General features: G+C 47.8%; 1 protein-coding gene across 1 annotated transcript in view; it reads left to right on the forward strand.

The window, feature by feature from the left end:
• The window catches only part of ACTN3 (actinin alpha 3), a 44,574-nt gene extending 31,176 nt beyond the window's left edge, over window positions 1–13,398 (forward strand). The window contains exons 6-21 of the mRNA XM_077328949.1: window positions 1,091–1,169; window positions 2,073–2,154; window positions 2,422–2,507; window positions 3,337–3,429; window positions 3,824–4,054; window positions 5,238–5,385; window positions 5,475–5,625; window positions 6,856–6,964; window positions 7,084–7,224; window positions 8,185–8,367; window positions 9,251–9,385; window positions 10,448–10,627; window positions 10,773–10,919; window positions 11,667–11,732; window positions 12,247–12,405; window positions 12,671–13,398. Of these exons, the coding sequence (XP_077185064.1) occupies window positions 1,091–1,169; window positions 2,073–2,154; window positions 2,422–2,507; window positions 3,337–3,429; window positions 3,824–4,054; window positions 5,238–5,385; window positions 5,475–5,625; window positions 6,856–6,964; window positions 7,084–7,224; window positions 8,185–8,367; window positions 9,251–9,385; window positions 10,448–10,627; window positions 10,773–10,919; window positions 11,667–11,732; window positions 12,247–12,405; window positions 12,671–12,829 (2,149 nt within the window). The 3' untranslated portion in view covers window positions 12,830–13,398. The remainder of the gene's footprint in view (window positions 1–1,090; window positions 1,170–2,072; window positions 2,155–2,421; window positions 2,508–3,336; window positions 3,430–3,823; window positions 4,055–5,237; window positions 5,386–5,474; window positions 5,626–6,855; window positions 6,965–7,083; window positions 7,225–8,184; window positions 8,368–9,250; window positions 9,386–10,447; window positions 10,628–10,772; window positions 10,920–11,666; window positions 11,733–12,246; window positions 12,406–12,670) is intronic.
• The last annotated feature ends 108 nt before the right edge of the window (window positions 13,399–13,506 follow it).

Consider the following 13,506-nt stretch of genomic DNA (forward strand, 5'->3'; position numbering starts at 1 on the left):
GCTGGGGGGTAAACGGTAATGACTGGGGGAGGGAATGGCAAACCACCCTGTATTGAGTCTGCCATGAAAACGCTGGAGGGCGTCACCCCAAGGGTCAGACATGACTCGGTGCTTGCACAGGGGATACCTTTACCTTTTTAATGAGCCCTAACTTTTTTTATTTTTTCTTCATTTTAGTTGCCATCTTCTGCACCTTTCCCAAAGCTATAATATCTTTTTTGAAGTACAGTGAGCAGAACTGTACACAACATTCCAAAGGAGGCCACACCAGAGATTTTATAAATGGGCCTCAGAGTCCAGCAAGATTTTCAGAATATGAGTGTTATCTGGGGAAAGAGAGCTTTGACTCTCAGAAGATCATACTATGTTGATCTCTAAGGTGTTACTGGGCCTGAATCTAACTGCTCTACTGCAGACCAACATGGCTACACTACCCTCTGCAGACCAACATGGCTACACTACCTTTTATTCATATAGTTTATTTTTATTCATAAACTATATGAATAAAAATAACATTTTCTTTAATGAGTACTTGTTGTTAGTTGCAAAGTCGTGTCCGAGTTACTACTTCTGGATAATGAAAAATATCCCTAGTTACTAAAACGTATATTAGGTAGAATTTATTTATGTATCATATTAAATTTGCTCCCTTCTCCCTTGTAATGGTGGAACTGGTTTCATTTTCCTTTGTGCAAATACATACATCAATTTGGTTGACTGAGCCTTCCCAGGTCTTTCAGTCTTGCAAGAGCATTCTCTCTCATGATCTTTTCCTGGGTCTTCCATGGGCTACATGAGCTAATCCTCAGTAGCTGGTGAGCTACCGCTAACTCGCAAGCTACTTCTACTATTGTAGACAGCCTGCCTCAGTGCAGTCTGCGTTCCAGACTTCCCATCAGTGACTTCTGCTTTACTGTCCATTTCTTGCATGTTCGTGCCTTTGCATGCCTGATGAGGCTACAGCACTTTCCTGCCTAGGACGTCTTAAAGAGGCTGCCAGGCCTCAGCTAAAAACATGGGTGTTTCACCCGCTCTTTTCATTTTCTTTCTCCTCATTCCTCTGCCTGTTTCAACTGGTCCTGCCCTCCAGCTGGAAGGATGGCCTGGCACTCTGCGCCCTGATCCACCGGCACCGCCCTGACCTCATTGACTACGCCAAGCTTAGAAAGGTGCTGGCTTCCTCTTGCATTCTGGATCAAATCATTCCCTTCAGGCTCTCTGCTTGTCCATTTCCTGGCTCCAGCTGCCTCTTTGCCTTTCTCTCTGTTCCTGTGTCACAGTCTCCTTTGAGACAGCCCATGCATTTCCCCCCCACACAAGCTTCAACAGTCAGTTGTAGCAAAGAGGGCTCCAGTTTTATCCAGCAGAAGGTAGTAGAGGGGAGGGTGGGTGAATGGAGAGTGTTACAATAGAAAGTGAGAAATAACTTTTCCAGATCATGCATGTGAAACTGTTGCATGTCGCAACAGATACTGTGGCTTCTATCCATCTGCCTATCATCTTTTGTAAAATGGCTGGCCTCACATAAAACACTGAGCTACCGAACTGCCTAGGGAGAAATGACTGAATTCGGCATCCCTAGAGGACATTCATATTATGCAGAAAAATACTGTTTGGGGAAAATAAAGGAATTGGAAGACCAGTCACTATGTGTGGTTGCCACAGTCATGTTGTCATGGGTCCCAGAGCATAGGTGCAAGCCCTTAGAGCACTGGGTGGCCCTGTAGGTTGAAGGGATGTGTCCTCTTACACTCTTTCATTTAGACTGAGGGCTGGTACCAGTGCGGAGAAATCAGGGTCAACGAATTTCCCCTTCCTTCGGGATCTTTGAATCGGTTGGCTTGTCCCTTCATAGTTTAAAATATTCTTTAGATGGGTAGGGTTGGTTTAGTTTGGATTGAGAGAAAAGGTTTAAAGGCTCTGGGAGAGGGCACTGATCTTGTAGTGTAGAAAATGGGGGTAATCCCTCCCTCCTACCAGTATACTCTGTATTGGAGGATTTGGGGCCAGCTGCTGCAAGCCAGATTCTCCTTTCCACAGAACAGGGATTCACTATGTTTATTTCTGCACAGGATGACCCCATTGGGAACCTCAACACAGCATTCGAGGTGGCTGAGAAATACCTAGATATCCCCAAGATGTTGGATGCAGAAGGTGAGTAAGCCACACAGGTGTGTGTTTTACCAAGAGTCAATGAAACGGGATTTGGGCAGGAGCAAGCTTAGCCTATGAATTAGCCTTCTCAGCGGCACAAAGCAGGGAAAACTGGACAAGCTCCGTCCTTCCAAGCTTGAGGTCAAGTCTTGCTCAACACTTCTCATGTGGGCCTTTTGGAGACTATAGCTGTGAGGCACAAGCTGAATTGCCTCACATAGATCCCTAGTGTGTTCTTCCTCTTCAGTTCCTTCCTTCTTCCCACAGATATTGTCAACACCCCCAAACCAGATGAAAAGGCCATCATGACCTACGTCTCCTGTTTTTATCATGCCTTTGCTGGTGCAGAGCAGGTACAGAAGCTTTTATTTCATTTCTAATGGAGTCTACGGATCTGCAGTTGAGAACAGTAGTAGACAATAGCGAGAATCCAGTAGCACCCAAAAGACTAACAGAATTTGTGGCAAAGAATGAGCTTTCGTGAGTGATAAAAGCTCCCCTGCCATAAATCTGGTTAGTCTTTACGGTGCTACTGAACTCTTGCTCTTTTCTATGGCTACAGACAGACTAACACGGTTGCCCATCTTGTAAAAGACAAGATATTTGAACAGTTCTCATTTCTGTTGTTTTATTTCTGATTTTTTTTTAAGTCCAAGAGTTTTTGTACAGTTTTGCCCCTCCCTCCAAAAAACACTACTTTAACACTGCTAAAATGGATTTATTCTGGTGGTGGTGAAGCATACCCATTGCATTTGACACAGATCTAATTCATTCTGCGGAGTGGGATGTTAAATTATAGCCCAATTTCATCTGATCTCAGAAGCTAAGTGGGGTCAGTCCTTGGATGGAGGACCTGGACTCTGCAGAGGAAGGCCATGGTAAACCACTTCTGCTTCTCCATTGCCTTGTTGGGATGTCCATCAGTCAGCTGTGACTTAATAGCATAGACAGACAGACATATACACACATACAATTAATTATAGATTTTAAAAATGGATAAGATGGAAACTATTTTAGGAGTGAATTCCCAGGCTTCATCTGGAAGACACCACAAACCCATCTGTTTAAAGATGCTACAAAGGTGTCTTTATGGAAACCAGACAACTTCCACATCTTCCCTGGCCCCACTCCCTTGTTTTGTTTTTGGGATTTCTAACCATTGCTCCTTTCTCTTATTTCCAGGCTGAGACAGCTGCCAATAGGATCTGCAAGGTGCTTGCTGTCAATCAAGAGAATGAGAAACTGATGCAGGAATATGAGAAACTGGCCAGTGAGGTACGTAAAACTGTTCAGGAGGCAGGCCACAGAGTGCGATTCCAGGTCTGGTTTCCTCTAGGTCTTGACCCAAGGAGCAGAATTCCTGGGTTCATTTACTGGGGTTAGAAGTAAAGTCCACAGATTTAAAGGATCATGTATGTGGACATGAAGGAAAAAGTGAGGAGAGGGCATGGGAAGACAAAATCCCTGGATGTTCTACCCAACTTTGGAATTAGGAATAATTAATCATTAGGAATTATTATTAATAATAATAGGAATTATTAATAATAATAATTGTAGAATGTGACCATGATTCTGGATTCTACACCTTTGCTGAGATTCTCTCTGTTCAGAAAGCAGCAATGGGATGGGGCAGAATAGATTTAAGTCCCTTTATTTTTCTTCATGGCAGCTCCTGGAATGGATTCGCCGCACCATCCCATGGCTGGAGAACCGCGTGCCTGAGAAGAGCATGAGTGCCATGCAGCGCAAGCTGGAGGACTTCAGGGATTACCGGCGTGTGCATAAGCCTCCCCGTGTCCAGGAGAAATGCCAGCTCGAGATCAACTTCAACACTCTGCAGACAAAGCTGCGTCTCAGCAACCGGCCAGCCTTCATGCCTTCCGAGGGCAAGATGGTCTCCGTAAGTCACAGGGAACAGCAACGTGGGATCAGGGGGCCATGGGAGAGGCTTGGACACCTCTTTATAGCCCCAAAGTTCACAGGGTTCAGTGAAACATCCTGGTCCCCTTGTATCTTAGAGGCTGAAGTGCCTGGCTGCCTTGTGATTCTTCTAGTAGGTGTGGGACATTCCCTGAACCCTGCAGTTTGTGGCTTTTCTGCAAGAAACCCACAATTGCTACAAAGTCCTTTATGGGTTTTGAAAATGCGTAACCCTTGAGCTTCTAAAAGAGATCAAAAATCCTAATCGTTATTTTAATAATACCCTTTGGGAAATTCTCCTACACAAGCACCATTTAAATGGGACTTTCCAGTGGACTGTGCCCTTTATACTTATTACTAGCCTGTCCCTAAAATTAGAACAATGCAGTATCCTAAACCCTGCTTTTTAAAGACTGGAACACATTTTCCATCTCTAGATTTGCTTCACTTGGTAGACTGCTGTTTCTGTCTACCCCTTTCGTTCTGCCAGTTGTTGCGTGGTGATTATCTGAGGGGAAAAACCCCTTCAGAATTAAACTCACAAGTACAGTGTAGAGACATTAACATTCAAGAAAGCTGAAAGTAACTGGTGAGAGGCATTCCTTCCCATTATACACTCATTTTGTGTGTCCTGTAGGATTGTGCATTAGTTTCCAAATTAATGAAAAATAAACTGGATTTAAGGAACTGACACTTGTGATTCCCGACCAGTGAAATCAAGGGCCATTCCGCACAAGGGAAATATAGCACAATTGTTACCTTGAGACCAGCTGGGGACAGCAGTAAAGCTTTCTCCTTGAAAACAGCAAAAACTAAAACAACTGCAATATTGAACAGATTGAGCTTCTGAGATGAAGAGAAAGGGCATATCCTCTGCAAACAGTGGAATTGGCACCCACACTGTCTGCTTCCAGTTACTGTTTTCTTTCTCAGAGCAGACAGAACATTGGCCATTTGCAAATCCCATCAAGGACTTACAGAGCCAGAATGATGCTGTCCTCTAACCAAATGCCAAAAGAGCAGTATACTCTATGGAAACTCTGTGGAGTGTGAATCTGCATTCTACCCAGAAAAGCACCCGCAGTGGAGAAAAGGCTGGGTGAGGCTGCTGCTTGGCGGGAGGGGGGGGGCGCCTGAGCTGAGGCCGTGCTGTCTGTCTGCAGGATATCGCCAATGCCTGGAAGGGCCTGGAACAGGTGGAGAAAGGGTATGAAGAGTGGCTGCTGACTGAGATCAGGCGCCTGGAGCGTCTGGATCACCTGGCTGAGAAATTCAAGCAGAAGGCTTCCCTGCACGAGAACTGGACCAGAGGTACTTCCCCCTGACAGTATCTCTGCCCGTGGCCACGACCCATCCCTGGTGGTAGTCCTGCTTCCACTCACTCTCTCCTTCCTCCACAGGGAAGGAGGATATGCTCTTGCAGAAGGACTACGAGTCAGCCACTCTCTACGAGATCCGGGCGCTGATGCGGAAACACGAAGCCTTTGAAAGCGACCTGGCCGCCCATCAGGACCGTGTGGAGCAGATTGCAGCCATTGCACAAGAGCTCAAGTGGGTGTCAGAGAGGAAAAGGGCCCTCTGCTCCAGACCAGAACCCCTCCTCCTGCCCCCCAGCCTACCTTTTTGGGGAACCTTCTCTGACTTCCTGAAGCTGAGGGTTAATGATATATTCTTCTGCTGGGGAAATACTGATTTGATATTTGGAAATGCAGGGCCCAGAGCACTCTTCAGTAGGTCTATCAATGCTCCTAGAATCTCTCATTTCATTGAGAGGAAGAAAAAAAATGTCTGTACTTTGATGTATTTAAGAGGCAAAGAGAGTATCTTCTGATGTTCTGGGACAAAAGAGATTTGAATCAAGCTGACTTGATTCAAACCTTTTCCAATCTCTCAGGATAAATTATGCACATCCTTTGCCAGTCAAGAACCTTGCCTCCTTGTGTATTTTAGCAAAAATTCAATTTCTTTCAAAACTTCCACTTTCAAAATTATTGGACCATTTGGTAGGAGCTGCCGGAATGAAAGTAGAAAGGGTGGGGAGGAGGCTGTGGAAACAAGAGGCCGTAGTTGTGAGGAAAGGAGATGAGTGGGGGCTGAAACCCCCTTCTGCTTGGCTGGGCTCAAGTCTGTCGGATTTTGCTAGATGGTTCCTGCACAAAGCTCTTCTTCCATCCTCTTAAAGCATGGTGTCACCATGCTTGCCAACACCTTTCTTGGCACCCACCATGTTCATTTGGAAATTGGGTAGGGCTAGGTGGGGATTGGCTGTGCAGATTAAAAGGCATCGTATTAAGCAGAACTTCTGCCTGAAATGCTGAAGAGGTACTATGAGAGTTATATGCAATCTTGTTCCCTGGCATTTTGTGCTTGGCTCCACTTCCTGTTACAGCCATTTTGTGCCTGTGCCCACTGCCCTGTGTCAGAGGTGCCGCAGGCTCAAAAAAGTTGGGGAACCCTGTTTTAATGACTAGAAATGTGCTTTCTTTTAAAGTGACAGCTGAGATACAGAATGTCAAGGAAATATACATCCTTTCCTATTTATTCCACTAAAAGATAAGCACAGCTGTAGGTTCACTTACCTCACTGTGGCATTCCTGATTATGAAACTACCATCTGCCGTGATCTCTACTTATTCCCTGGAATTGTTCTGCACTTCAGGGTTTGGAAGGCACATGGGTGTGTATACATGTCACTTCTGATATCCTGCTGTGGGTGGCAAAGTGGACAGGAACTATCCTTGCCTCGGTCACACTGCTTTTTCCTTCTTCCCCACCATTTTAGTGAGCTGGACTACCATGATGCAGCATCGGTGAACTCTCGCTGCCAGGCTATCTGTGACCAGTGGGATACCCTTGGGACACTCACCCAGAAGAGGAGGGATTCCCTGGAGGTGAAAAAATCAACCGGGGAATATTCCATCTTGGGGGTGGGGTGATGAAGACGTCTGTGTGACTTCATTGCCTTGCCTGAACTTTTGCCTCTCGCTCTGCCTCCCCCCTTCCCACCTAGCGTGTGGAGAAACTGTTGGAGACCATTGACCAACTCTACCTGGAGTTTGCTAAGAGAGCTGCCCCTTTTAACAACTGGATGGATGGAGCCACTGAAGACCTCCAGGACATGTTCATAGTGCACAGCATTGAGGAAATTCAGGTGAGCCAACTGGACTCCTGGGCAGAGTCTGCACTTACTTTCTTTATTCCATTGTCAATCCTGTTGAATTCAGATCGCTTTGAACTCGGATCTTCCTCTTCCCCCCCTCCCCATTGAAACAGGAAAGTGTTCTGCATGTGGTTAGGGTAGCTCAGAAGGGGGGGGGGAAGCCAAGACTCTTTCTTTCTTTTCTTGAAGGGGGGGGGAAGAGGAGCTAAGCAGAGAGCCTTTTTCTTTTCTTGGAGGGGTGGGGGAGAGGATCGAAAAAGGCAGAGGAGGGAGAAAAAATCCAGGACCGACAGAAGTTGGGAGAAATTGGGAGCTTCTCCTTTAAGGCAAGCATGTCACATGACCAGGTGTAGCCTATCAGAGGGTCTCTACTAGGAGCTTTCTTTCCCAATCCAGATATTGAGGATTAAAAGCACTCTAAGATGTCACACAATAAAGGTAGGGTCACTCCGGATCAATCCTTCTTGCTTGCAGAAGGAAAATTTAAATCGCCCCAAATCCAAACGTAAATTGCATTCTGTGTAGAGGGCAGGGACTGAATCAATCTGGGGTTGGAATAAAAGCTCTGTGCAGTTTACACCCTGGCTCCCACTCCCTGCTTCATCCCTAATACGTTTTAAACACCTGGGCTGGACAAGAAGCACAAATGTTCCCCTCTGCCCCACTATCAATTTCAAAGTTGTAAGAGGGGGCCTGGGATGTAGGAGGGAACCCTGGGAGGTGTTCTGGTCCCAGTTCTGCTAAGGATGGTAGGAAGATCAATAGCCAGGAGTTCTAATCACCCCTTCTTTATAACATTAAACATTACCTTGGAACTCGATTCAAGAAAACCAGAAGAGAAGCCATGAGAGGGAAGATCAGGAGTGAGAGGCTATGAAGAGCTTTTGCTTTCCACTCCCCATCTCTGCCCTTCTGGTGCAGCTAACCTGATCTTTCTCTTTCCACACACAGAGCCTGATCACGGCCCATGAGCAGTTCAAGGCTACTCTGCCTGAAGCCGACAAAGAGCGCATGGCCATCCTGGGCATTCAGAACGAGATCCAGAAGATTGCCCAGACCTACGGCATCAAGCTGTCGGGGGTGAACCCCTACACCAACCTCAGCCACCTTGACATTGCCAACAAGTGGGACACGGTGAGAGCAGCTTCAATATAGTGCCTGTGGGTAACACAGCTGCCGAGTTTCCAGCTGCACCCTGTAGCAGCCTTGTGGCAGCGGTCAGGGATTAGTTTTCGGCCATTCTCTGCAGTCTTCGCTCCCAGTTACTTGTGCTCCCTCTCAATGGATCAGGCAGGCAACTTCCTGGGAGCTCCAGGCCAGAAAAAGAACAGGACACTCTCCTCTAACCAGGACGTTGTAGTCAGCGGGATGCAAGCGTGGATCTCGTAGACCCAAGATCAAATCCGTCATGTATCTGAGCCGGCGTGCAGGGGTACACATCAGAAAATCAATAAAATAAAATACTGCTGGAGGCCTTGGGCCAGTTGTTGTCTTGCAGCCAGATCTACCTCACAGGGTTGTTACGAGGGTGGTCAAATGGGAAAATAAGAATCATATATATTGGCCTGAAATCTTGAGGAAAAGAGCAGGATAAAACAAAAGAGAGAAGTGCAGTCTGGTCACCTGCTTCTGAAATGAGAGAGAGGTCATTTTCTGGCACAGAATGTAGATTCTGTTCCTCTGGCAAGGAATTTCTGCCTACCTGGATATCAGGAGAGGTCCTGTGCAGTGTTTATTGATGTGATTTCACCCCTCCTAATTAATTCCTTGATCTTGAGGCAATCGGTGACCAAAGGAGGGGGGGTTCTCTAAGAATAACTGAAGAGGTAGAAGGGGGCTGAGGTCTCATAGTTCTTTTATACTTTTTCTTAAGAAGGGCTAGATTTGCTTCTAGCCAGAAATAAGCTTTGTAGAAGGTTCTTCTTTCACTCCTCCCAAGACTATGTTCCACCCCAGCCCCACTGTATGCCAGTTATGGTCTAAGCCTAAGGCCTTATGCCTCTCATGCTCCCTGTAGGTGAAGCAGCTGGTACCACACCGTGATCAGACCCTGCAGGAAGAGCTGGCAAGGCAGCAAGCGAACGAACGCCTGAGACGCCAGTTTGCTGCCCAGGCCAACATTATTGGTCCCTGGATCCAGACAAAGATGGAGGTAAGGTCACCTCCAGAACGGACTTATGTAATTCACTCTACACTGGCCTACCCTTGTCTCTGACCTGGAAATGGCAGCTGGTACAGAATGCAGCCACTTGAGTCCTCACAGAAACACCTTGGAAGGGCTCACATCCAGCCTGTGCTGAGGCAGCTGCATTGGTTGCTGGTTGCGGCCTGGATCAGGTTCAAGGTTTTGGTTCTGACCTTTAAGGTCCTTCGTGGTCTGGGCCCCACATATCTGAGGGACTGCCTGCTGCCTTATGCCCACCACAGAGCCCTATGCTTTGCAGGTGCCAACTTGCTGGTGGTACCCGGCCCCCGGGAGGTTTGCCTGGCCTCAAACAGGTCCAGGACTTTTTCTGTCCTGGCCCCAACCTGGTGGAATGAGCTCCTGGAAGAGCTGAGGGCCCTGCAAGAGCTTTCTGGATTCTGCAGGGCCTGTAAGACGGAGCTCTTCTGCTGGGTCTTTGGTTGAATTCAGGGCATGGGAGATCGGATGGGCCCCTCTAGGTTAGATCGAAATCATCAGCGGACTGTCGACGCCCATAGATTGTCCCTTGAGGCGCATAGAGGGAGCTGTCTCTTTTGGAAGATAGACTTCTTTGACGCCAGGATGTTTTTAACAGGGATGGGGGTATTAATAGTTTTTATGTATGTATGTGGGGTATATTATGTAACCTGCTGCAAGAGCGCTTGGCTGACAGCGGCGGGCAATAAATTCAATCCTAATAAATGGAGTGGGAAATCAAACCTGGCTCTCCAGGTTAGAGGCCCCTGCTCTTAACCGGTGCACCAAGGGAGAACCTCACTCCTTTTATTTCCTTGCCTTGTAATACTGTGTGCAAAGAGGTGTTTTGTTTTTTTCTTTTCAGCTACCTAAATTCTGACATATTTTTGAAAAGGCTTCCTGTCCCAGTAATCTGTACAAGAAAACCATGAGAATAATGAAGGAGTTCCTCATTAAATCTTACCTGTGGCATCCCATGGGTATCGAGGAAGGTATCCCGAGCAATTATTGCCAGGATCCAAAATCTTAAACCTATCAATGGCTTCTTTGCAGGAGATTGGCCACATCTCTGTGGATATCAGTGGGTCTCTTGAGGACCAGATGAACCACTTGAAACAGCATGAGCAGAATATCATTAACTACAAGGCAAACGTTGACAAGCTGGAAGGTGACCACCAGCTCATCCAGGAGGCCCTCATCTTTGATAACAAGCACACAAGTTACACCATGGAGGTAAGGCGGAAGACACGGAAAAGAGCCAAAACCCAGCCCTGGCTGAATCCCATCTGGGCTGCCTTCCTGCTGATGGAGATGGGCATAGCAGTAACCTCTGTTGCTGTTCAGTCTTGTTCACCAGTGCCCACTCTTGTTACCTCAGCACATCCGAGTGGGATGGGAGCAGCTGCTGACAACCATCGCACGCACCATCAATGAAGTTGAGAACCAGATCCTGACCCGCGATGCCAAGGGCATCAGTCAAGAACAGATGAACGAGTTCCGGGCTTCCTTCAACCACTTTGACCGGGTGAGGTGCCCCACTGATTCTTAAGCTCTCAGTCCCTCACTTCAGTTACAGCCAGGTTGGAAGCATGCAGATTCAGTTTCCGGCCAGCTTCAGTGAAAATGGCTGCCTTGATTGTCAGAGTTGTGTTGCTGGAATGCAGGCCAAAGGGGCTGGTTCCCTGTTCTGCATATTCACTGTCTGACAAAGGGAGCTCTGACCCCTGGAAGCTTACACCATGAAAATCTTGTTGGTCTCTTAAAGGGCTACTGGTCTTGAACCTAGCTTTGAGTATTCACTTGTTGTTTGCTCCAGAGAGCATTTGATGGTAGCTGAGAACAGGTTTGACTGGGCATGACTTCTTTTATCAGAAAAACAAGGAGAGAAATGGCTTTTGTTCCAGTTTGGAGCCTGCCTATTTGCTTCCTGCTCTCTTTCTATGACCATTTAGCTGAATAAGCCATGCAATTTTCTTTGCTTGGCTTATTGGAGGCTGTGAAGCGAATGAGGGCAGTTATAATATGGCACCAGAGACTTTGTTTCTGGGAACAAGAGGTGCTCTGTTGGCTTAGATTAATCCCCCCTTCAGGGATACTTTAGGATGCTTAGGGCTGATCCTGCGTTGAGCAGGGGGTTGGACTAGATGGCCTGTATGGCCCCTTCCAACTCTATGATTCTGTGATTCTATGATATGTTTGGGGCTGGGGTATATGCTTTCTACCTAACATTCCCCTCTTTCCACCCGGTTCCTGCTGCCTTGTACCCATGCAGAAGCGGAATGGCATGATGGACCCAGACGACTTCAGGGCCTGCTTGATCTCCATGGGATATGACCTGGTATGATGCTACCTGCCTCGGACTGAACGGGGATAGCGTTTCCTCTCATACACAAGGAACTGCTTCTGTGCAACAGCGCAACAGCATGTGCTTGAGACCAGCGGGTGTAGCTAGCAGTTCTTGAAAACTGGGTTGGCAACTAGATTAACTGATGGCCAGGTGGATAGAGAAAAGAAACATTAGAGTCCCTTCTGGCAATGCGAATGCCACCTCTCCCTGTACACAATATCTATCTGCTGGGGAGAGGGATCTTAAAGGAGAAAGATCACTTGTGGATGTCTGAGGAACGTTCTCACGGAATTAGGTGCCAGGAGTCCTTTGCTCTCTTATGAGTTGTGGGCCTGCTTTGACTAATGGACTGCCTGTGCCCTACTACAGATTTACATGTTTCCAGAACTATAGTGGGTGGGGGACAAGACTGCTATGGGACTCCATTCTAGGGCCATCAAAATGTCCCCTGAGGATGACTCAACCCCCAGTCTTCATATTGACCCCAGTTCCTGTTATTCTCTAGGGTGAGGTGGAGTTTGCTCGCATCATGACCCTAGTAGACCCCAACAACACAGGCGTGGTGACCTTCCAGGCCTTCATTGACTTCATGACTCGTGAGACAGCTGAGACCGACACTGCAGAGCAAGTCATGGCCTCCTTCAAGATCCTGGCTTCAGACAAGGTGAGGAGAGGCCCACAGAGTGCAACTGAGGAGGTCTCTTGTGCTCACGAGAAAGAAAAACACTGCCAAGATTGTGCTAAGCATGGAGTCTGTGAAAGGAAAACTTGTGTTGTGCTACCTACAAATCTCTATTTTCTTAATATCGATTTTCAAGCGTACCTCTCAGTGCCTGAGCAGCACTGCCTGGAAAGGTGCTCCTCAGAGCCAACAGGTTCTACTCTACATGTTTCTTGACACCACTCCCCCCCCCCTTCTTCTCCTGCAGAACTACATCACGATAGAAGAACTGCGCCGGGAGCTGCCACCAGAACAGGCTGAATATTGCATCAGCAGGATGACAAAATACACAGGAGCTGATACCGTCTCTGGCGCTTTGGACTATGTCTCCTTCTCCAGCGCCCTGTACGGAGAGAGCGACCTGTGATTTCCTCTCCAGCCTGCTGCCCCCAAACCCACCCTCTCACCAGAAAAGGCATGTGGAAGCAGAATGAATCCGCCCCCCCTCCTGGGGACGAACAGAAGGGAAGCACTATGTACCCCCCTCCCCCCAGCACCTAGCCCAATACCAGGGCAAGAGGTTAGGGAGTCCCCCCTCTCCACCCACAAGCCGGGGCTGGTGGATCCAGGGTGGTCTTGGCTATGAAGCTGTCCTTGTCCTCGCCCCCCTCATAGAAGCTGCCGTGTCTGGTCTTTGCTGCTGCTGAGCTAGTTGTGCATCCCCCCCAGCCTACGCTCTCCCTTCCCTCCTCTTCACGCTCTTCTTTTCTGGCTGCCCCAGCCTCTCCAACAGAGGAATCCAATCTTGTTCTTTCCTACGGTCCCCCAAGAGGGCCAGCTAAGTAACTCTGAGAGCTGTACTGGGTATTAAGCTGCCGCCAACAACTCTGGGCCTGGAAGAGGGGACCAGGGAGGAGGGTGCCCGGGAAAGCAGGGGAGAGCTGGCTGGGAAGGAATGCTGTACCAATAAATGGCACACCCTGGAGGCCCACCCAATGCAGAGGTGCTGTTTTTCTTTGCCCACTCAGGGAACCTGAAGGCCACCACCTTTGAGTTGGCACTGGGACACCACTTCACAGTCCTTAAGACGCTTCCTAACAGATG

This window comes from Paroedura picta, chromosome 1, assembly GCF_049243985.1.
Source record: "Paroedura picta isolate Pp20150507F chromosome 1, Ppicta_v3.0, whole genome shotgun sequence".
NCBI classification, from domain to species: domain Eukaryota; kingdom Metazoa; phylum Chordata; class Lepidosauria; order Squamata; family Gekkonidae; genus Paroedura; species Paroedura picta.